The following is a 23,303-nucleotide window of genomic DNA, read 5'->3' on the forward strand; positions in this document are numbered from 1 at the left end:
GCACTTCATGTATTTGTACCTTTATTTTGGATTCGTTCTTTTGACTACATCCATTTGTGTACCCATCTTCGTTTTGAGGCCGTTCAATGTTGTCAATTTGGGGTTGGAATATGTTTTTTTTTTTAGAAATTTAACTTAGTATTTAAGTTTTTAACCAGTTGGAGTTTGAACTAAAACCAACCTAACTAAATGTAACTTAGAAGCATTATTAAACTAATTAGATAAGAAATTAGGAGCATGAAAGTTTAAAAAGTTTAGTAAGTAGTATATGAAATCAGACCAAGATGTTGACCTCAATACTGATCTTAGATTAGTCATTTGCTGTTAAATTAAATTGATTAAGTTTGAAACAAATTGTATACATTTTATGCCATACTAATGACTATTGCAGGCTGATTGTAAAAGTTTGGAAGAAGACTTTTCAGATTTTTGGAATAAATGTGAAGGTTATTGACAAAGAGAACCTAACTAAAATAAATGACTTGTTTATGTATCTCATCAAAGTTCTCTGGATTTGATACGTTAGTAAACCTACTTAAAATGTTGAATGTTAATGAATATAAATTGTTATCTAAAATTAATGTGATGTGTTGCACATTTCACTTGCAGGCTGTGCTCGAGAATCTAGATTTCACCTATTACAATGATGAAATTTCTACTTATTTCTTGATTCACTTATTTGTTATTTTATTTAATTTTAGTTTTTTTATTTACTAAATAATAAATAAAACTTCATAACAGCAATGGCTGAGGTGCTGCCACCTGACACCACGGCCCTGGCCAAGAAAGAACTCGTGTACCTGGGTAGCTTCGGGATTGCCGCCTGGCTCAGTGGGATAATATTCGTCGACCGGGCCAACCACACCAGTGCCATCAACACCATGAAACACGTGGCTGAAATTATGAAGGAAAAGAAAGTTAGTGGTTAAGAATATAAGAGATTTTTAAAAATTAGTGATTGGGGAGTTAGGAAGTTTTGCTATTTTTGTCTGCAGTGTTGATGTTATCGTTTGATAACTAAATTATAAATTATATTTGCATGCTTGTCATTTACACAATATTTATTCATTGATTTTCGTTTTTTACCATACGAATTTACAAATTAGGCAAATATTTGGATCTTCCCAGAAGGAACAAGGAGCATGAAAGGTACCCTGCTGCCATTCAAGAAAGGTGCCTTCCATCTTGCTGTTGGTGCCCAGGTGAGGGGAAAATATAATTTCTATTTATTATTAGTAATTTGATTATGTAATAAATATAAATTATGGCTTAAGAAATTATTAATATTATCTCATCTTAATGTAGATCCCCATTGTACCTGTCATATTCTCAAACTACAAATCATTCTTTGACCATGAAGATCCAACTTTTGAAAAAGGTTTCATACTTTTCTTCCTTGTTCATATTGTTATGCCCATACTTTGCTGCGTTGTTGCTTCATTTGAATGGAAACGTAGGTTATGTTATATGTTTTATTATCATGTATTTACGTTGTTATGTCGTAACAATGATTGGAATGTTACGGAAAGCACAAAAAGCAAAACCTAAATATAATTATTATTACCAGGTGAAATTGTAGCAACCTGCCTCGAAGCAATCTCAACAAAAGGACTGACGTCAGATGATGTCGACAGCCTAATCCAACAAATCCGCGAAAAAATGCTTCGAGTTTTTCACAAGAACGATGACCCGAACAAAATAAATTGACCCCCACACAACCACATGACCTTATGAAATTGCATAGAACTTGCATACGTATATTTATATTTTATTGTTAAGATACAAAAATATATGTATATATTAATAATGATTCTAATGCGTATCAATGCTGGGCTAGCTATATTTTTTATGGCAAAATGTAATAATGGCTGTTAATATTGTGATTATTGATATTATTAATTATTTTATTGTTGTTGAGGTATTTGTTTGTTTTAAAGTTCTCCTAGATTAGTTTCATTCATTCATTTATTTTGTTACAAGATTCCCGGCGATTAGTGAATGTCGCAATTAGATAAATAAAAATAAATAAATAAAAATAAATAAATAAAAATAAATAAATAAAAATAAATAAATAAAGAGATGTAACATGTAATTGTTATTTCATAGAGTGATTATGAACATGGCTAATCAGTTTGTAGACATTTTTTTTAACGTTAAACAAATGTCATTCAGGTTGAATATCATTATCAATCAGCCAATGAAATTATCGCTTCTTTATCCATGTCTCGTTTATTTGACCAATCATATTTCCCCGTTTATTTTTAGATTAGTTGATTGACCAATTAGATTTGTCATTCATCATTAGCATGCTAAATTTATTCTCTGATAGAATAGATGGAACTGTTGATGATACTTGTTAATTTTACAGCCTGCATTCTATTAGTCATCTAATCATATTGTCGAGTTAGCTCCCATTTCCACCACCAAATTGTATTTTGTTTTCAGTTTCTGTCAACCAATCACATCATCTCTATATTTTAAATCAGCTCATTAGATTTTATTATTATTTCTGCCATCCAATCACAATTAGTCAAACGATTGAACCTTTTCAGTATTCCACTAAGTACTGACCAATGAATGAATTAACAGATTTTGCAGTTGTAGTGTTTTAATTTATTTTTGTTAGAATTATTCTTTAAATTAATTAGACTTTTATTTTAATTTTATGAATTCGCTCGATAGTTTTGAAAAATGAACAAATAAAATTGTGAATAAACTTGCATTTTTTCAATTCAGTGATCAAATTTGGAGTATCATCTTTAAAAATAACTCAATACGTGCATCAACAAATAGTGTTCACGATAATATAGTGAGAAATATTCAACTGAGTCAAATAAAACATGTGATTATGTAACTAGGTCAATATGTTAATTAAATGCTTAATCAATAAATTAATAATTATTGAGTGTTCTTTAATAATAATTTGAGACTATAAAGTATGATAAAATCCTGGTGCCAAGTTAATAATTAACATAAATATTTTAATACAAATGATTGCTTTGATATGTAGATTGATGGATCAAAACTGAGTGAATGAATGAAAAAATAAATGTAATTGAACAATTGAATGAACGAGGAAAAACATTTAACTCAAAACGAATAATCGTCATTAATTTAAAACCAACGCCAAAAAGCCGATAGAAAATGATAACAACTTCATAAAAACATTTTTTTTCTCTCGATTTGTATCCAGTACCCAGTAAAGGTATCCAGTTCAGCCTGTCAAACAGCTGTCGTTCTTCCCATTTGGATGAGTGTCTGTTGCTGTTTGAATGTGTGTAAATTTATATGTGTATGTATGCATGTATGTGTGTGTATATGTGTTGTGTGCGTCTGTGTGTGTTTGTGTGTATGTATTAATTTAAAAAAACATAACTTACAGCCTTATTCGTTTTATTTCTCATCACTTTCTCCAGCTCATCATTAAAACTTTTAACTTCTATATTAGCACCGAGACGATTATCATTACCACGGCTTTCGTTATTATTTTTATTATTGTTGTTGTTGTTATCGTCATCGTCGTCTGCCAGGCGATATATAAGTAGGTAGGGAGTTTCCGGTTCCGGCAAACTGCAGACTTCTTCAAATGTGACTTGATAGACCCTATCATCGTCCATCTTGTACCAGACATCTTTGTCGTCGAGGTTGCTCTTGTTGCTTTTAATGATTCCGTCGTCTTCGTCAGTGTGAGTGATGCGAGAAATTTCGCTGTCAACGTTGACGTAAATGTCGTCGCCGCCCTTGCTGCAGGTGCCAATCGTGCTCTTCTTGCCACTAGCTTTCTTGTTTTTCTCGTTGTAGATACTGGTCATGAGTTTGTTGTACTCCAAGCTGCGAGCAGTAAGCGGACTGTCAAGACTCTCCGAACTGCTGTATTGGATGGTGCAACTCCCTGAGTCTTCGTTGTCGTCCGTGTTCATCTTGTTATCGTCGTCAGACTTTTTATCGATGTTGTTGTCGGCGTCATCTACACTCGCGTTTGTGTTGTTGTTGTCAGCAATGCTCAAGATCATGTCGATGTCATCTAGGTTCATGTTTTCGTTGTCAACTACGTTCGTGTTGATGTTGTTGTTGTTGTTGTTGTCATCTATGCCCACAAGGTTGATGTTAGTGTTAATGTCATCTGTATCCATCTTGATGTTGTTGTCTTCATCTTGAAAAACAACAATAACTCTTTCTCCTTCCTTTTCTCTTCCCTCTACTTTTTCCCATCCTTTCTCATCATCAGACTTTTTTTCAATAGTTTCAAGTCTACCGGAAAGATTGAAACCGGTGGATACGGTTTCATCCCCGCAAACATCCAGCAGGAAATCACCAGGTAGTTGCAAATTCAAGTTTTCATCTATGCCCTCACTAAACTCGCTCGCCATTGGTGTTTCTTCACGCTCCCCCCCAGTGACGTCATAGTAGGGATGTGACGAGAAAGAAAGTGATGTGGAGGAAGTGGGTAGAGACGATGACGTCGATGATGTCTGTTGTTGTTGTCGTTGTAGTGGTGGTGGTGGTGGAGGAGAATTCTTCAATGGTGAGAGAATTGAAGGCGGTGATGGGCGATGATGTAAGGCTTTCTCTTGCACTCTCGAACAGACAGATGCCGCTGGCGTTTTCGTAGGGAGCGGTGGTGGCGATGGGGATAATATGTTCAGTACAGGAAGAATTTGTTGAGGTTTTAACGAAGATGGTGAATGTTGGGGTGGGGGTGGCGGCGGGGGCATGGATGAACGGGTATTTTGATAGTGTAGGGGTTTCAGCTGCTGCGTTTGAAATGATTTCGGTTGCCTAGATATAAAACTGTAGTAGTGGCCTGATTCTATAGATGATCCAATATGAACTACTACAGATTCCAACTTGTACTTCTTATTTTGCTCCATAGTTTCCATTTTATTGTCATCTCTCCTGTCACGTTCGCCCAACTCCGCCAAACTTTTTATATTTACATTTTCGCAGCCATGTGTGCTCGCGTCGGCGGCTTCTTCTTCAGTTATTGGTACATCTTCTATCATTTTCATTTTTATATTGTCATCTTTTTCATTTACTCCTGGTTTCTGACCAGTTTCAACAACTTGAATGTCTTCCCATTTGAAACCATCCAAAGATTGCGTCTCTCTCTCCTCCTCCTTCACCTCCTCCTCCTTCTCCTCCTCCTTCTTCTCCTTCTCCTTCTCTTCCTTCTCCTCCTCTTTCTTCTTCTCCTCCTTCTTCTTCTTCTCTTCCTCCTCCTCCTTTTTTTCCTCCTTTTTTTCCTCCTCCTTCTCCTCCTCCACCTTCTCCTCCTCCTTCTCCTTTTCTTCCTTCTCCTCCTCTTTCTTCTTCTCTTCCTCCTCCTCCTTCTTCATCCTCCTCCTCCTCCTTCTTCTCCTCCTCCTTCTTCTTCTTCCTCTTTTCCTCCTCCACCTCCTCATCCTCCCTCTTCTTCCTCTTCTTCTTCTCTTCTTCCTTCTTCATCTCCTCAGTCTTCCCACCGCCACCAATTGTTTCTTCATCTGCCTCCTTTTTCTTTTTATTGCTTGAAACATCATCATCGTCATCGTCGCCATCACGGTCGGTGTCCGTTTTAGTTAGTACCTTCTTCCTCCCACTTTCAACTCCTTTCCGTTCTTGGCTTCTTGATTTGTCTCTTTTAGTTCGTCGTTGCGGGGAAGTTGCCGGCCGCTCCTCGGCTACATTTCTGGCGTCCTGGCCAGCACTTCGATCCCCAGCCAAAACTGAACTGTCTGGACTGGCTCTAGATTGGCATAGCAACTCGATGTAACGCGGATAGTTGACCTTTGCCAAAATTTTCACGTTTCCAAAGTTCAGTTTATAGTGGAATCTGCAGAGATGTATGATGAGGTACCTGGGCGCCTTCATAAAGGAGCAACTCTTTTCGGCATCTCGCAGCTGGGTGCAGTTCTGGCAGTGGTACCGGTTGCTGCCGTTCAAAACTTCGGGTTGGATGTAGTGTCGGATCATGTCATCCAAGTCGTACGTTCGTGTTTCTTCAGAGTTCTGTAGGCGTGAAGCATGCGTAAGTTGTTGGGTGGCGATAGAAATAAATAAAATTTTGTGTATATCAAATTCAATAGCCACCGCTAGCCAATATCAAAGCAACACAACCAAACAAACTACCGACTGGCAAACCAACCAACTTACCAGCTCACCAACCAACTTACCAGCCAGCCAACCAACCTGTTCATCTTCTCGAAAGAAGGTTAATGACAAGAGATTGAATGGTTCTTTTTTATATGTGGAGGAGTTGCAAGTCAAACAATGTATAGTCCTTTGCATGCACCCTTCAAAATTTCTACTAACTATCGAATCAAACTGATCCAATTGTGGTTGTGTAGATGGTGGGGTATCTGCTGTGACCTGTATTGTTGGTATTGATGATGTCGTTGTGGTCGGTTCATGGGCTGTCGTTTCGTCAGTTGTTATTCTTGTATCCGATAGTAATGACGAAGACGACGATGAAGATGGAACAACTGGTTCAGACTTATTGTATGTATTTTTTGTGTATGCTTTCTTCAGCGGCAAAGAGGATGGTCGGCGGTTTATACACGGCTGTTGAATTGCCTCAGCTGATTTAGTACCCATTGAGTCTATAAAGCTTTCCAATGGTGGCAACATCTTTTGTGTCGACGACGAACTTGAAGCAATGTCCAATTGAAGTTCTGCCAAGTTGGTGTCGGGCGATCCTGAAGTCGTTTCAAATGTTGCTGCTTTAGGTGGCGAAATGGTTTGATACGTTTGTTGAGACAATCCATCGGCCGATGAAAGCAATGGTCTAACTATTGCCAAAGGAGCTGGCGTTTTAAACGTTGGTGCGGGCGTTGGTGCTGTTGTGGTGGATGTAGCCGCAGTTGGTGACGTTGAACATTGAAGCAAGTTAGTATGAGAGGGTGCAAGCATTTGTTCTGGCGGTTGCGACGATTGCACATGGCGCGATTGACGCAGACTTTCATCAAACATAGACTGCATATTAACGAACGTGGGAGAGGTTCTACCGTTCTCAATTGAATCTTGAAACGTATTGCAAATGTTCGTAACTAGCTCTGTCGTGTATGTATCAACTAACTTTTCCAAGATAGCGCATTCTGTACCATCCGGCACCAGCAAGTCCTGCAGCGACGGGTTCAAGTTGGCAATCGTTCGACTGCCACCCACTTCCATGTCTGACAACTCTGTTTGACGGACTCTCTCTAAAGAAGACTGTAACGCTGTTGTGGTTGTAGTTGTGGCTGCAGTTGTTGCAGGCAAAGTAGTACGGTCAGGTAGATGAAGTGATCGATACGTCAGTGAGGGCACCATTTTATGCGCTAATACGTTTTTAAACGTGGCAACATTGAATGGTGGGGATGTAAGTTTTATGCATGTCGTTGCAGGTGCAACTGAAGATGACGATACGGTTGAAGAAACATTTTCGGCTCTTATTTCACTTATTGCAGCTGCCACCACTGATGTTGTTGTTGTTGTTGTTGTAGCCACCACCACTGTTGTTGTTGTTGTAGCAGTAGTTAGCGCTAATGTCGTTGTCGCTGCAAACATTGTTGAGTCATTTGCATTTGGTTGGGCTTCAGAATGCAGGCGATCAAATAGGGAGGTCAAAAATTCGGAGCAATCGTGTTGGAAATCGTGGCTAAAATCTTTAGGTATCAGCAGGCTGTAGGCGTCGGACGGGTTGTAAACGTTGCCCTGTGATGTCTGCGAGTGAAAGATGGAAAGAACGCTGCCGTCATATCAGCATCTTTCTCAACATCAACACCATCATCATCACCACCACCATCATCACCATCATAACTTGACCGGTAAAAACTTGAGGTGGATGAATGCCTGTTGCAGAGCCCGACTGACTTTTTGAAAAGTTGGGTTAAAAGTCTTTGATAGGATTTCCTTGCGGAACCTTTGGTATCACAATCATCGTCGTCGTCATCATCATCATCATTATTATCATCGTCGTCGTCGTCATCATCACCATCATCATGACCTTACCTAACGCAGTTGAATAATGCCTGAATAATACAATTCACATAGCACGTGTTATTTAGATTGAGCAAGCCAATCACGGGAGTCGTTCTATTAAGGTTGCCCTTGTCGGTCTCCAAAGTGACCTGCCTCGTTTCAACTCGTCGGAATTTACCGATATATGAAAGATCTTCCACTAGCACTGGCCTCTCCAAATGACTAGTTCTTAAATTAAATAAAGCTGAGCTGTTGTTGTTGATGTCGATCGCCAGCGAGGGCCTACTAAAATCCGTCTGGTTTTGAAGTTCAGAATCCATGTTTTGTATGTCATTCGAAAGATTGACTTGCTCTCCTTCTGATGTATGTTGCTGATAAATTTGCAGTTTTCGATAGACGTGACTATGCAACTGCCATTTTTTTTCAAGGAAGTCGTGCATTTGGTCGATGTCCTCGGTGAAGAGATCCGGAAAACCCGCTGGGATGTCTAGGGAGCACTGACGAGCTTTGTCGAATATGTCCTGGACGCGGTGATGACGATGTTGTTGTTAGTGGGATGGAGAGTTTGCAAATTCGCAATCATCATCATCATTACCATCTCATATTAATCATCACCACCACATCATCACCCCGCCATCAAAACTAACCGCGCCAATTTCTTCAAAAAAGAAATCTTGAAGTTTCTCAGTGAGGCCCTTAACGAACATGACGTGCTCAACTAAGGTGACCAACAAGATGGCCGCCACGTGACACTCGCCCGTATTTATATGCAAAAGATGATTAATCACGTGGCAAACCTCACCTGGTTTCTTTCAGTGATGATGATGATGACGATGGTGAGTTTATGATGACGACGATGATGGTGATGATGGTAGGGATGGATGATGATGCTGACGTATGTTGATGACTAAAGAAATAATTGGATGAATTGATGATCGGATAAATGTGCGAACGAATAAATGAAGAAAAGGAGCCAACGAACAATAGAGCCATCATCATCATTACCATCATCATCATCATCACTATCATCACCAACTTCTGAAATGTAACTTTTTACAGTCCGAAGTCTCAACAATGAAACTTGGAGGTGGACGAACAAAAATGTGGCAGCCCATTTCGTTTTGACATTCATAATGTTTCTCAGTAACTTCAATGACATAATTTATTCATCCCATTAATATTCATGATATTGTTCAATTGATTTACATACTTGATTTTTTATAAATTTTATTTCTAATTACAACAACAGTAACATCTTGCGATGTGTGAATGTACAATGCAGACAGACAGGTGATCTGCTCAAAGATCGTGCGTGCTGCATGCTGCTAACAACAATGCTCCGCAAACTTTTTGGTCAGGTGCAGCGGTATTGAATTAAAAAGATACGACGCGGACCAGCTCGTGTACACACACACGCAGACACACGTTGCAATTTTTATTCAAAACACAATAACAATCAAATATGTTTCGGCATTGTAAAATAAGCCTGAGACGAATGAGCTAGCTTCTTTTTTATCAATTCTTCAAAGTGCGGTTGAAATGAGGCGCACAAACATCCAAACAGTTTCTGTATTTGATCTTCCTTACAATCATGCATAAAAAAGTGAATTCATATAACTAAGTCTGACTTAATGCTGATCTAAAAAATCCGAGCTAGCATTTTGTTATTTAATTTTCAACATTTTTGGTAGCTTGCCGCGGACCGGCACCTGTTGCCTCGCGGGCGACCCATTTGCGAAGCACCGGCATACAACTTTATATGCGTGTCGTGGGTCAGGTGCGAACGTCAGAGTACAAGTGTTTGTTTGTGTGCGTCGTGCGTGTGCTATGAAGCAGAGTAATATTTAATTGCATCTGAGCAAATGACAAATGTTCGTATCTAGAGCACTGAACGATTGAACAATAGGAACACACAATGATAAAAAATGGCGAACCTCAGGCGTGTGTTTTTGAGCCAAGCTTGTGACTAAATACTTTGAACGTTTTGTGGCGAGTAAGTTAAGGTAGACGACGATCAAAACGTCAATATTCTTCGAGTAGGGCCACATTGCCCAATGAAAGAAACGATTAGCAAAGGATGTCAGCATCTCATTATAGTCGGAAGGCCGTATTAATGGAACATCATCATGGAGAGACTTTGTTTTCACTTCAGAATTGGTCAAGCAAGCTAAATCGTAAAACAACTCTGGATCTCTAACAACCATGGTGAGGTATTGGTAGAATTTTTCGGGATTGCACTTATCGATGAGGACGGGTATAGCCAGGCAGATGTCGCTCGAGTAATCGTAGGCGCAGATGTTCATAACATGGAATTCTACTGCACGAAGCAGCAGGTCCGTGCAGACTGTTTGGAAATGCGAGTTATTCATGAATGTCATTATCTTCTCAAGTGCGTCTGCCACCTGAATGAGTGAGATCTTGTTCATTTGTAGTTGTTGTCGGTTGGGGTTTAAAAACTAAATTTAAATATCATAAAAATTAGAATGACTTGCATAATAATAAAATGTAATACAGCAGCTGAAAGAAAAGCTTACCGAGATGACAAAACTTTGTAGTGTTTCGAACTTGCTATCTCTCTTGTTGATCTTGAAATATGATAGCGTTTTAATCAAATTCTGGCAAAAAATTTCCAATTGTTTAGTCACATCTCTCAAATACATCTGATTCATTTGGTGCATGTGGTGGTTAAACAAGTTAGTCACAGCCACGAAATACATGAAAGATTTGTCTATTTCAACGAGTTTCAAGATATCTGAAATATTTAGACTGGCATAAAGTTGCGGATATGGTGAGCCGAACTCCATCAGAATCCCATCTAAAAGATTGACGACCTTGCATGGATTTTGTTGAACAAATTTATTTTCATAATTACAGATTGACACTAACAAAATTTCAAGTTGGTCGATTCTGTGACCAGCAATGTCAAAGAAGACCCTTCTAGTTTCATCAACGAGAGTCTTATGTTCGACTCTCAGATACACGTTGAGCAGTGATTGCAAATCGCATTCTAAGAATGAATATTGATTTAGTTCTTTTGAGAATGTGCTAATTGCAGCCAATCCAAACTCCACAGGAAGGGATTTATCTTTATGCATCCTTTCAAATGCTTCAACATATTTTTTGTCTGGTTTTATACCTGTATTTAGATGAAAAATTGTTAAATTTAAAAAAAATTTGTTGTTATAGTTTTCATTTGTTTACTCTTTCATGATGTGAAACTAAAGAACCTTTTTAAATATTGCATTTGAGATGTAAAATGACATTTGTAAATACATCTTTATGGGTTTTATTAATAACATTCATATGTGGAAAGTTAATAAAAAAATTATGTAATGGAATTAGTCATAATTAAATAAAAAATGTTTTAGAAACATTTGTTTAATAATATTATTTTTAATTTCATTAGATTTGCATGACTTTGTAAATTAGTTCTTTATTTGGTCGTTTGTTTGTTTGGTTGGTTGTTTTTCAAACCAGCCAGATTGAGCTCTATCCACCCCTTCAAAAAACTCGGCAGGAGTGTACCAAAATAAAACTTAATAAAATTAATTATTTTTAATTTTAACATCCACTTTTGAAAAAGTAGCTAACATAAATTTTAAATTATTCAGCTTGGCAACTCAAAGAAGTATGTTTTTATATGTGTTTGGAATAATTCCTCTTCTAATTAAAAACGGGTTACGGTTAGTTAGGTAGCCATTTAGCGTTGTTAGTGTTAGTTTAGTAGGAACTTTGAAATTGAAGTGAAATGTTGAAGAAATAAATACTTGATATTAATAAATAAAAAATTAATTTAAAAAAATCTCACTCATTTTGTTTTCGAAAATTTAAGCGACAAAATTTAAATTTTTAGGGAGGAAATTAATATTTAATTTAATTTTATTCAAATGCAAAAAATGCATGGCCCTTTAAATTTTGAAAAGGGCGCTATTTAAACTGTGCTTAAAAGTAAACTTATAAAAAACATAGATAAGCCAATTTTATATGATAGTTATTGTATCATTATGTAGATTGCTTGTTGTTCTGATGTCTCTAGACCATTTCATGTAGAGTGTGGCTGTTAGGTTGACGCCGTATTCCACAAATGGCTTTATGCCAACTAGAAGTTTGATGCAACACTAAAAGAATTTATCAAAACACCAACACAATATATGTAAAAATAGCAGAAGCTGTCCTAATAGATATCAATAAACTCCAAATTAACATCCAACTATGGATATTCATTCATTCAATGATCCTCTGTAGTCCCTTAAGGGACCGTTGAAGCCGATGGTATTCTTCTATCTCTCCAAAATCCTTTTCTTTCCCTCGCACATCTTCATTGAGCCCAATGTTCCAACCCCCGTCCATTCCGTGATATCATCCATCCACTTCCTCACAGGTCTTCCAACTTTTTTCTTCCAGTCCCTCTTTCTCATCAGTACTTTTTTGATCAGTCTGTCGTCTGTCATTCTGCAGATGTGCCCAAAAATACCCAGCTTTCTTTCCTTGACCCTTTCATACACAGTTTTTTGTCTTCCAAGTTGTTTTCTTATGGCATCGTTTCTTATCTTTTGTCTCCAACTGATTCCCAGCAACTTTCTATAACAATGCATCTCGAATGCTTCCAGTTTGTCTTTGTCTCTTTTCACCAACTTAGTAACTAACTGCTGAAGAACCAACTTTGCCTTGTTTTCAAGAAACCTATGTAAACCAAGATGGTTTGTGAAAAATCGAAATAAGACCTATCTGCCTATCTGCTTGATGAATTTGCATAGCAAGTTTTATTAAATTTTCATCTGATGAACTTGGATAACAATTTCATTTTTAATAAATTGAACAATTTTCATAAAATTGTAGTAAAGAAAATTGAAAAGACAAACTTTAAGTTGATTGATGCCAACAACTCGGTAGAATTCATACAATACTGTATAAAATTTGGTCTCCCTGTATTGTGTGAACTCTAACGAATTGTTAACATTAATCAATTTAAAGTTTTAACCTGTCTTATTTATATATATATATATATATATATATATATATATATATATATATTCGGTAGATTTCATAAGTTACTGCATATATATATATATATATATATATATATATATATATATATATATATATATATATATATACATCTATATTTATATGCACTTTCGTACATATGCAATGTATGTCTGTCAGTCTGTCTGTCTGTATGTCTGTCTGTATGGTATGTCTCTATGTATGTACGCACCTATGTATGTGTTGGAGTTAAATACATATAATAGCACGGCGTCGATCAGATAGATGCCAGCAGGCAATTATCCAGTAGCAATTTCCTTTTTAAATTGTGGCATTCAAATTATGGAATGTTGTTTGATTGAAGCCTTTCATGAAACCTTCCCATCCTCATCGCTCTATGACTTGCATTGCATGTAGGCATTTTTGCATCTTTCTTTCTCGATTGTCTCATGTTTAAACCGTATATTAACACACTCGCAACCACGCAAAAATTTTATCGTTGTTGTTTAGTTCATTAAAATAACTAAAATTGTTATAAACAATTTATCTGTAATGAAGGAAGTATCGTTACAAACTATTTTTATTAGTAGCGTACGAATGTATGAATGGGTACCCACTGTTCAAACACATAAAAAACTACTTTTTCCAATTCTTTCTCTCTCTTCTTTCTTCCCCCCCCCTCTCTCTCTCTCTCCATCTCTATCTTTTCCATGTTTCATCTATTCTCATGTATTCACAGTTCAATGTGCATTAATATATTATGTATGCGTATGTACTGTGCATGGTTAAATAAATTGTTTAACGCGCATTTCTAGCTATGTAAACACACATTCACACACACACACACACACATATATATATATATATATATATATATATATATTATATCTGTGTGTGTGTGCGTATGTGCGCGCGTGCGCGCGCAGTTTCATGTTGGATGGGTTGAATATAATATTTCAAGTGCTGTTTTTGATGGCTTAAGAAGTTTTACCTCTGTGTACGTTCACGGATGGTGCTTTAAGAGAATATTTACAAAATTTGCGAATATTTTTATTTAATTTATTCATTAATTTAATAAATAATTAGATTAGTAATTAATTATTTTTAATAATTTATTAATTTGTTTAATGGTTTTCGGTCGATTTGTTTGGTTTATATTTGGAGAAATATATTGAAGTTGCGAGATTCAGAAAGTAGAAAGTTTCATCATCGTTATCACCACCACCGTCTTCATCATCATCATCATCACCACCTCTTGATAGAAAGAATGGATGAAGTCGTGGTGAATGACAGAAACTGTTTCCCCGTTGGTTTCATTTACGAACTGAAAGGAATTTTCAAATTAGCCTGGCCAACGGTTCTGAAATTATTATTACCATTATTATTACAATTATTATTATTATTGTTGTTATTATTATTATTATTATTATTATTATTATTATTATTATTATTATTCAGTCGCTGTCCATATTGTTTCATTACTTCATCCAGCCGGTCAGCTTGATGTTTTGTGGTCATCTAGGTAAAAGTGAACTTGCGTCTGTAGCCATGGCCCTGTCGGTTAGTAAATCAGGAATGTACGAGTTTCTTAGTACCTCGTTGGGGTCGTATTATTAAACTTTGATAGTGTTTTTTTATTGAAGCGCTATATGAATGAGGTTTTTTTGATTTGAATTAGGTGATATACATAAGCTGCATAAGTATCGGGAGAGGTTTAGCATTCGGTGAAGATACATTTTTCTCGCAGGTGAATGAGTGAGTGAATGAATGAATGATAAAATGAAGGAGTGAGCGAATGAGTAAGTCAGTGAGTAAAGGATGAATGAATGAATGAAGGAGTGAATGAATGAAGGAATGAACGGATAGTTAAATATCATAATTTATTTACACGTAATTGATTTCAATAGACGTACGGGAGTACGAACAAAAAGAAGATGGGTATATACTTGCAAAAGGGTTGGAAATATTATAAAAGAACGCATACACACACACATACACACACAAACATACACTCACACATACATACATACACACACACACACATACATACATACATACACACACATACACCACACACAGGCCTTATATTCGGAATATTATGCACTTTTTTTATATGGTCACTAATCATCAACACTGAAAAAATATTACTGCTTCTTAGGCAAGAGCCGGAAGTAGCTAGGTAAATTATTTTATTTGTAATAATAATAATTATTATTATAAATAATAATAATAAATAATAATTATTATTATTATTTATTATTATTATTATTTTCGCAAATTCATCAAAACAGAATGGCTCAACTTTACATTGAATATTTTATGCCCGGAGCTTTGGTAAGCTAACTGTGATTACATTACAAATAACAATGATAATAATAATAATTATTAATATTCATACATATTATAATTATAATAATAATTATTATAATTATGGTAATTATGACAGGCATATTGTTGGATATTCACACTGATGCGATACCTACTGTGTCAAAACAGCGTCCTACCTAACCTCCTCATCTGCATGGCCAGTTGTGCCTTCAACGCTCTGCTACATTATCTGCTCGTTTACGTTGCCAGTCTAGGAATTAGGTGGAACTGAATGAATGAGTGAGTGAATGAATAAATAAATGGATGAATGAATGAATAAACGATTGAATGAACGACTGATTGACTAAATGAATGAATTTAATTTTTAAATTGATTGAAGAGGTTCAGCGATATCCTTAGCGCTGACTTACTACATCGTCCTCCTACTGCTCGTCTCCTACATCTACTTCAGCGGCATCTACCGAGAAACGTGGCCAGGTTGGCTCCCAACATCTTTTCTTTCGCTCTTAACTCATCATTTTTAGCAAACTCTGATCTAAAAAAAATTTCAACATTTGATGAACGTTGTTAAATAATGTAACGTCATTTTGTCCAAATTGTCCAAATGTAGGAACGAACGAACGAATGAATGAATGAATGAATAAATAAATGAATTAATAAATGAACGAATGAATGAATGTATAAAATGAACGAATAAAGGCTGGAGCCGCGAATGTCTTGAAAATTGGAGCGAGTTCGGTAAAGTGGCTGTCTCAAGCATCTTCATGACTTTCATCTTTTGGTTTTGCACTGAAGTCGGAACATTTTTAGCCGGTCATTATTATAATTTATTCATTTAATTATAATAACCCTATCATTTAATAATAATATTATTAATATTATTTTATTTATAATTATATTAAAATTCCATAATATTGAACAGGACTTTTGAGCGAACAGGACATAAGTGCCTTTTCAATTTGTTTTCAGGTCGAAGGTTTTGTCTGGATGGTTCGTGATTTTTATTATTGTTATTATTATTATTATCATCATCTTTATTATCATTGTTATTATTATTATTATTATTAAGATCCCACTGGGAATAGGAAGCGCGAGTACAGCGAGGATCGGTCAATATTTGGGAGCGAAAAAACCCATGGGAGCTATTACAACTTGTAGAGTTGCATTGACTGTTCAAGGTGATGATGACGACGACGACGATGCTGATGATAATGATGATAATAATGATGACAGTGGATAATGGTGTGTAACGCTTTGTTATTTTGTGTCATTGAAATGCCTGGCGCATTTTGAAATTATGTACATACGTTGTGCAGTTTTGTGAAACTAAGATAAAAACTGAAAAAAAGCGATCAAATGTTTAAAAAATGAATTTTTCTCAATATAAATAATTAGGAGGCGTGTCGGTGCTAATGGCGTCGGCTTGCTTTTTCCTCAGATACTACATCCCGATGGCTTTTACTCAAAATGAGTTGGTTGATTCACTCGTTTTTATTCAATCGTTTTTAAGGTCATCCACTGATTAATTAATTAATTCATTCATTCATTCATTCATTCATCTTCTATTTGTTCTTTCAGGGAGTTAATAGACTTCACTGGTCGCATTATGCCCATAGTATCAATATTTTTACTTCTCGAAGGTTTTGGAGTAAGTCATTTTTCGTAATGTTTAAAGAACATTTATTAATGACAATTGTAATTATTATAATTACTTACCAAAAAGGGCGTAGGAATAAGTATAGTACGAGGGACGGGCAGGCAGACATTAGGAGCTGTCATCATCTTCATCAGTTTCTACGTCTTCGCATTGCCAATTGGAATCCCGCTGATGTTCGTAACGAATCTTGGACTAGCTGGTGAAGATTTTATTTTGTAATTATGTTGTGAACAACTAAAAAAAATCAATATAAGTTTTATAATATGATTTTGTCGGTGCCTATCTTTTAGTTTTATAAAAATTTGATTCAAGGATCGTATGAAAACAGTGGGTTTATGTTTAAAATTGTAAAGGTTTATGGTGGGGCTACGTCATCGGCATTGGAGTTCAAAATATCTGCCTGTTTGCATTCGTCGCCAGGATGAATTGGCAGAAAGAGACTGACCAGGTACATTTCTGAGAAGAAATGTATTCACTTATCTACTGATTTCACATTGAATAACCATTCTAATCGAATAATTTTCATCTAATTAATATTTAAACAAAAAAAATTGAAGGCTCAAATTAGAGCAGGGGTGTACGAGGATGTCCATTCAGTCAGGCCATCAGCATCGAATAATCGTGAAGATGGCGATGACGATCTTATAAACCCCGCTAACGATGAACAAGGTTGATATTTATTTATCCTAACCACTAATTGAGACACCGAACGATGTAGGTATGTACATACACCCAGGTATGTACACACAATTCTTGCTTCTCCTTCAATACAGACAACATTCGAATCAGATCAGCTCGCAATGACACAGCGAGAGACATGACGCTCCTAACGGTCGGAGTTAATTCGTCAACCTAAATTGTCCTTAATATCAAATGCCTGTTTAAATTTAAATTAATTTAACGAAAGCTCCGACAGGTCGAGAGACAGATAGTTACAATTGTGAGGAGGACTTGGAACTACTGTCTCTAAAGCCTTCCGTGGCCAAACTTCTGCTCATTCGTCTTCCGATTTTTACATTTTTCATTTTAATTCTGGCCTTAGGTTTTTGTGTGTACTTTTTTGTACCTAACAGTGAGAATTGCATACATGCCAACATAATTAATACTTCGGACGTTTACTCATTAAATAATTCTAAAGAAGTTTATTTCATGAAAGGTACCTTACAATTAAGCAATAACCGCTCAGTGCCTTGGTGTAATGATACGATATACAATCATTCTTCTTCATTATATTATCATTCTCCTTATTTCAGATTGTGATTTTTATATAAGTTTTTTTATGAAAACTTCATTTTGAAGCATGGTTTGTATCATGTTTTTTAACTGTATCAATTGAATTTTTAAGCTTTTTAGGTGTTATTTTATATGTTCAGTCATTCAAAGTCATATACTTATAATACTTCAAAGTCATTTTAAAATGTTTTTCTATCTGGAAGTTTTATTAAAAAACATGAACAAAAGTTTTTGACTCAATTTTTGTGTACTTTTGATGCAAAAGGACTAAGAACATACAATCTATTTTTGAAAAATGTGGCCCAACAGCTGATAAGAATTTACTTGGCGAAAACCTATTGGCCATTTAATATAATTTAAAATAGCTTAGAGATTTCTTTACAATTTTTATTTTATCCAACCTGAAACTTTACCCTAACTTTAATTAAGTAAATTAACTTAATAATCAAATCATATATAAACAAATGGAGCATTTAATTGAAGAATTATATTTCCTGCGCAATAAAGTAGCGATGAGTTTTAATTGGGATTTACACACGTTGACGACACGGTTGCGAACTAAAAGTGAATTTAATTTGAAATTTTTGTAATGGCGGTCGTTATGAAGTCTGCAAACAATTTTCACTTTATTTTCATTTTCATCTGCGCTTTCATTTCTTTTTCTCTTCAGGATAATGGTGGGCAATTAATTTTTTTAAATTTTGATTGTTTTCACTTTTTTAAATTTTGTCAAATTACAAATTCATAAATTGTTTATATCAAAAAAATGAAAATTTAAAATTTAAATTATAATAAAAGTGAAAATGAATTTAGATGTTTATCACTGTTTGTATTTTGAAATGGCGAATGTTTAAATTTATTTGAACAGATGACATTAAAGTGGAGAATAATATATATATCTTGAACAAAGATGTTTTTGATAGGTTTTTGTTCTCACATGAAACTGTACTTGTTGAATTTTATGCACCATGGTTAGTTATATTTACTATATTACTTGAAAATTAGCATGCTATTAAATTAAAAATTTGTCATTAATTTTATCACAAGGTGTGGACATTGCAAGAAACTAGCCCCTGAGTTAGAATCAGCGGCAGATGTGCTGTCAGTATCGAGTCCTAACATTAAGATTGCCAAGGTGGACGCTACTGTTGAGACTGGACTGGCTGATAGGTCCTTCAATCACTTTTTCATTTATTTTTTTTCTTCATTAATTATCAATATGAACACTTGGTTTTGATAATTCAGAGATTATATATGATATTATTATTTTTACACAAAATATGATGATTAGTGTTATAAGAAGCTAATGAATAAAATATTTGGTGTGCAGATTTGAGATAAATAGTTACCCAACGTTGTTTGTGTTCAAGAAAGGTGTCAAACTTGAGTATGAGGGGCCCAGAGAATCAGAAGGCAAGTCATTTATTTTTTCAGATTTTGTTTAAATAATTCTATTTCAATGTTGAAAAAGAGCTTAAATCGGTAATTTATGTAACAAATTCCAAGTCGTAAAATATTTGTTAATTTTTTTTCAAATTTGAAATTTTCAGGAATAGTTGAGGAGATGAAGCGCATTGGAAGTGAAGATTATGAGATTCCAAAAAACTCGAGTATTGAACTGACGGCTGCCAACTTCACAGATGTGACAAATGCACAGGAACTCATGGTCGTCATGTTCTATGCTCCATGGTAGGCCTGCCTTCACTCTCTCTCTCCTTTCTCATTTTCTTTCTCTCATTTGATTTTTTATCTCTTTTCTTTATCACTTTCCTCTTTTAACTGTTATTTATTATAACATTTTAAATAATTTTTATAAAATATAGTTGTAAATTATGATGAATATATAATGTAATAAGTGAATGAATGAATGAACGAACAAATGAATGAATGTATAACAATGATGGAGATTATTATTATTATTTCTAAAATAATGATGATGAAGAATATAATGATTAAAATAATGATGAAAAAGATGATAACTAATCACCAACTGGTTGTGAAAAATAAATAAAATCGTAAACGAAAAATGCCAGGTGTGGCCACTGCAAAAAGTTGAAACCTGAATATGAGAAGGCAGCAAAAGAACTGGCCAAGAGAAAGCCTCCAATCTTGATGGGCATGGTGGATGCCACAGTTGAGAAGGACTTGGCTGAATTGTACGAGGTCCAGGGATATCCAACTCTCAAGTTTTTCAGGAGAGGAAAGGCTCACACTTTCAAATCTGACGCCAGAGATAAGTTTGGTTGGTTGGTTTGCTGTTTTTTGATTCCATTTTTGTTTGTTGTTGGTTTACCTTTGTTGTTTAGTTGATGTTGTCTCATTTAAGATAATTGTTTGTTGTGGCAGGATTGATAAGTTACATAGAAAAGCATCTAGGACCAGCTTCAACAAATGTTCCAACATTGAAGGAGTTGAAGGCAATCATCAATCCGCTACCATCTTCACGTTCATCGGTCGCTGACATCTCACCATTTAACATCGTTGCTTTCTTCAAGGATGACTCATCCAAGTTATTCAGTCTCTACTTAGATGCTGGTTAGTTGATTGGTTGACTGAGTGATTGATCGGTTGTTGGCCTATTTATTGATTGATCTGTAATCGTGGCATAATTATCCTCCAGCCAATGAAATGCGAGATGACTACTCTTTCCGACACACATTCGACCAATCGTCAGCCAGCAATTGGAACATGCAGGCTGATTCATTGGGCATCTTCTTCATTGAACGGCTGCATACAAAATATGAGGAGAAGATTAAGAAGATGAAGTTTGATGCAAGTTTTGTTGGTGTTGTTTGTGCTGTTTGACTTGCTTATTATAAAATTATTGTGATTGATTAATTGAATGACCAGGGAATAAATAGATGAATGATCAAATGAAGGAATGAATGAATGAATAAATGAAAACCATCATCAAACCATCACTGCAGGATGATTCAACAGTTGAAAGCATTAAAAACTTCATAGCAAATAACAAAGTGCCATTAATAGGAGAGTTTAACCAGAAAACGAATGATCTGATGTACAAGGAGACCAGACCGTTGGTCATATTCTTCTACACTGTGGATTGGTCATTCGAGCATAAGGAAGGTGCAAATCTGAGTTCTGATTGGCTGCTATTTGCTGTGATATTTGTTGTAGTTGCTACTTTATTGGTGGTTTCATTATAGAAATCAATGTGAATGGTTATAATTAAAGTTATTGACATACGCGCCCTCATGGTAGTTACTTTTATTTTTAATGTTTTAATCATCACACACACGCACAAACACTACAGCCACACAGATGTGGAGGCAAAGATTTGCAGAAGTAGCCAAGGTGCACAGGGATATGACGTTTGTGGTGGCAGATGATGAACAAAACAGGGAGGTTTTCCATGATTTTGGATTCGATGATTCTGGTTGGTGGGTGGTGAGTTGAATGATTGATTAATTAGTCTGTAACTGTTATTGAAGAAGCTGAATGAGAGCATGATTTGTTGATAATTCTGTTTTGTTGAAATATGTCATTGAAGCTGAATATGCTACATAAACTGAAGTTAGCTTAATATCACGTACATACATTAGCATTCAGTTACATACACGGCAACAACAGCTTGATAATCAAGAACAACATCTCACCAGGTGAAGAGATCAACGTTGGAATAATATCGAAAGACAACAGAAGGTACCCGATGGAACCCATGGAAGAATACGACGAACAAGATGTACACGATTTCATCAAGAAGTTCAAGAAGGGTTCCTTGAAACCACTCGTGAAATCTCAGGCTATCCCGACCAAACAAGCAGGCCCTGTAACTGTCGTCGTTGGCAAAACCTTTGAAAAGATTGTGCTGGACGATAAAAAAGATGTTCTCATCGAAATGTACGCTCCCTGGTGTGGTCACTGCAAGCAGTTGGAACCAATCTACAAAGAACTTGCAAAGAAGTTGAAACCAGTGAAGAATTTGCTGATTGCCAAGATGGACGCCACGGCCAACGATGCTCCACCAAATTTTCCCGTCTCCGGATTTCCGACTATTTACTTCGCTCCCACTGAGAATAAGGAGAATCCTGTAAAATACGAAGGTGAAAGGAATGTGGAAGGTTTCATAAAGTTCCTGAAGGAGCAGGGTGTGTCCATTGGTGGTAGGGAGGAGTTGTGAATGGGGTTGTTTTGTGGATGTGCTCGCTAGGGTTGGCTGATTTATCAACTTGTTCCTTGTTTTATGTCTGTCTGTTTTCATGATTGGAATGAAGCAAAATGTTTGTGTGCTGCTGTGTGTATATTAATGAAGAGTTAATTTCTTGTTTTTATAAAATTTTTAAATGTTGAATGTTTGTTATGCTACAGCTAACGATTAGTTTTTATTTCATGTTTTTTTTTTGTTTTATTGTTATGTTTGTAATTTGTATGTGCACTCTGAAATCTTAATCACAATTTTAGCTGTGTCTCTCACTTTTTCATTTTGAATTCAATTATAAAATTGTTGATCTTTGAAAGTTTCAGTTATAAATTTATCAGCAAACTATTTATTGCTTCAAAAGCAACATACTTTCGTTATTGATAATACCTTACTGCTTTAAACTTCTAATTCTTTTTTTAAATATTTAAATATTTCAATGTAATAATAATAATGACAATCAGTACTGTCATTGTTGTTTTTGTTATTGCCACTGTCATTTTGGTTGAAGAGATGTCGCCGAAACAAGATCTGATTTCATTTTTTACATATCGTATACATATATAGGTATTTTTAAAATAAGTTTACATTGTATAAGGCTAAATGTCTCATTATCACCTTACTTAATATTTTTAAATGTTTTTATCGTTTGTTGAATAAGATTCCTCTATTGGAGAATTGGAATTCTCAGTTTAAAAGTCTAAGAAACGATCTTTATTTAGTCTTTTTGATAATATTAAGGTGACGTAATCAAATGATTAAACATTTCATAACACACATAAGGGTCTCAAACTGTAATTTATTTATTTATTTTTAAAATAACATTCTCCAATAAAAATAATCTTCCTGAAGAAAAAATTTGTAGTTAGTAGTGAAAAAGTAAAATAGATACGGCACAATGAATGAAACTCTGGTTAGATCTTTTGATGCATTCGATTAAATATTTGATTTTTTATTTTACCGACTATTTTGTTAGTCTTATGTTAGTCCGCGCGATCTTAT

General features: G+C 35.3%; 5 protein-coding genes across 5 annotated transcripts; 3 read left to right on the forward strand and 2 right to left on the reverse strand.

Moving 5' to 3' along the window:
- The first annotated feature begins 1 nt into the window (after position 1).
- Positions 2 to 1,950, forward strand: HELRODRAFT_94757 (hypothetical protein). The gene is made up of 6 exons (XM_009021866.1): positions 2 to 102; positions 392 to 521; positions 742 to 917; positions 1,107 to 1,202; positions 1,306 to 1,378; positions 1,568 to 1,950. Exons 3-6 carry the CDS (start codon positions 744 to 746, stop codon positions 1,705 to 1,707), a joined length of 483 nt encoding a protein of 160 aa, XP_009020114.1. The 5' UTR covers positions 2 to 102; positions 392 to 521; positions 742 to 743; the 3' UTR covers positions 1,708 to 1,950.
- A 441-nt stretch (positions 1,951 to 2,391) lies between these two features.
- HELRODRAFT_188820 (hypothetical protein) lies at positions 2,392 to 9,053 on the reverse strand (the record flags this gene model as incomplete). The annotated part of the gene is made up of 8 exons (XM_009021867.1): positions 2,392 to 2,448; positions 3,381 to 5,327; positions 5,395 to 5,988; positions 6,292 to 7,680; positions 7,783 to 7,879; positions 7,969 to 8,459; positions 8,586 to 8,740; positions 8,975 to 9,053. The coding sequence occupies 8 exons, from the start codon at positions 9,051 to 9,053 to the stop codon at positions 2,392 to 2,394; spliced, it is 4,809 nt and encodes a 1,602-aa protein (XP_009020115.1).
- A 341-nt stretch (positions 9,054 to 9,394) lies between these two features.
- On the reverse strand, positions 9,395 to 11,033 carry HELRODRAFT_162001 (hypothetical protein; the record flags this gene model as incomplete). Its single annotated transcript, XM_009021868.1, has 3 exons — positions 9,395 to 9,520; positions 9,873 to 10,340; positions 10,473 to 11,033. 3 exons carry the CDS (start codon positions 11,031 to 11,033, stop codon positions 9,395 to 9,397), a joined length of 1,155 nt encoding a protein of 384 aa, XP_009020116.1.
- A 3,352-nt stretch (positions 11,034 to 14,385) lies between these two features.
- Positions 14,386 to 17,369, forward strand: HELRODRAFT_66108 (hypothetical protein; the record flags this gene model as incomplete). The annotated part of the gene is made up of 14 exons (XM_009021869.1): positions 14,386 to 14,484; positions 14,603 to 14,671; positions 14,832 to 14,880; positions 15,004 to 15,103; positions 15,216 to 15,258; positions 15,371 to 15,513; positions 15,632 to 15,729; positions 15,952 to 16,065; positions 16,175 to 16,242; positions 16,322 to 16,430; positions 16,648 to 16,723; positions 16,831 to 16,900; positions 16,976 to 17,108; positions 17,263 to 17,369. Coding segments are annotated over 14 exons (1,278 nt in total), but the record flags the coding sequence as incomplete, so codon positions are not given.
- A 1,346-nt stretch (positions 17,370 to 18,715) lies between these two features.
- On the forward strand, positions 18,716 to 23,159 carry HELRODRAFT_94763 (hypothetical protein). Its single transcript, XM_009021870.1, has 11 exons — positions 18,716 to 18,819; positions 19,011 to 19,113; positions 19,190 to 19,312; positions 19,473 to 19,555; positions 19,693 to 19,831; positions 20,176 to 20,384; positions 20,489 to 20,677; positions 20,763 to 20,914; positions 21,070 to 21,229; positions 21,417 to 21,539; positions 21,763 to 23,159. The coding sequence occupies exons 1-11, from the start codon at positions 18,732 to 18,734 to the stop codon at positions 22,281 to 22,283; spliced, it is 1,890 nt and encodes a 629-aa protein (XP_009020118.1). The 5' UTR covers positions 18,716 to 18,731; the 3' UTR covers positions 22,284 to 23,159.
- Positions 23,160 to 23,303: the final 144 nt, after the last annotated feature.

The sequence above is a fragment of the Helobdella robusta genome (assembly GCF_000326865.2).
Source record: "Helobdella robusta unplaced genomic scaffold HELROscaffold_3, whole genome shotgun sequence".
In the NCBI taxonomy this organism is placed as follows: Eukaryota; Metazoa; Annelida; class Clitellata; order Rhynchobdellida; family Glossiphoniidae; genus Helobdella; species Helobdella robusta.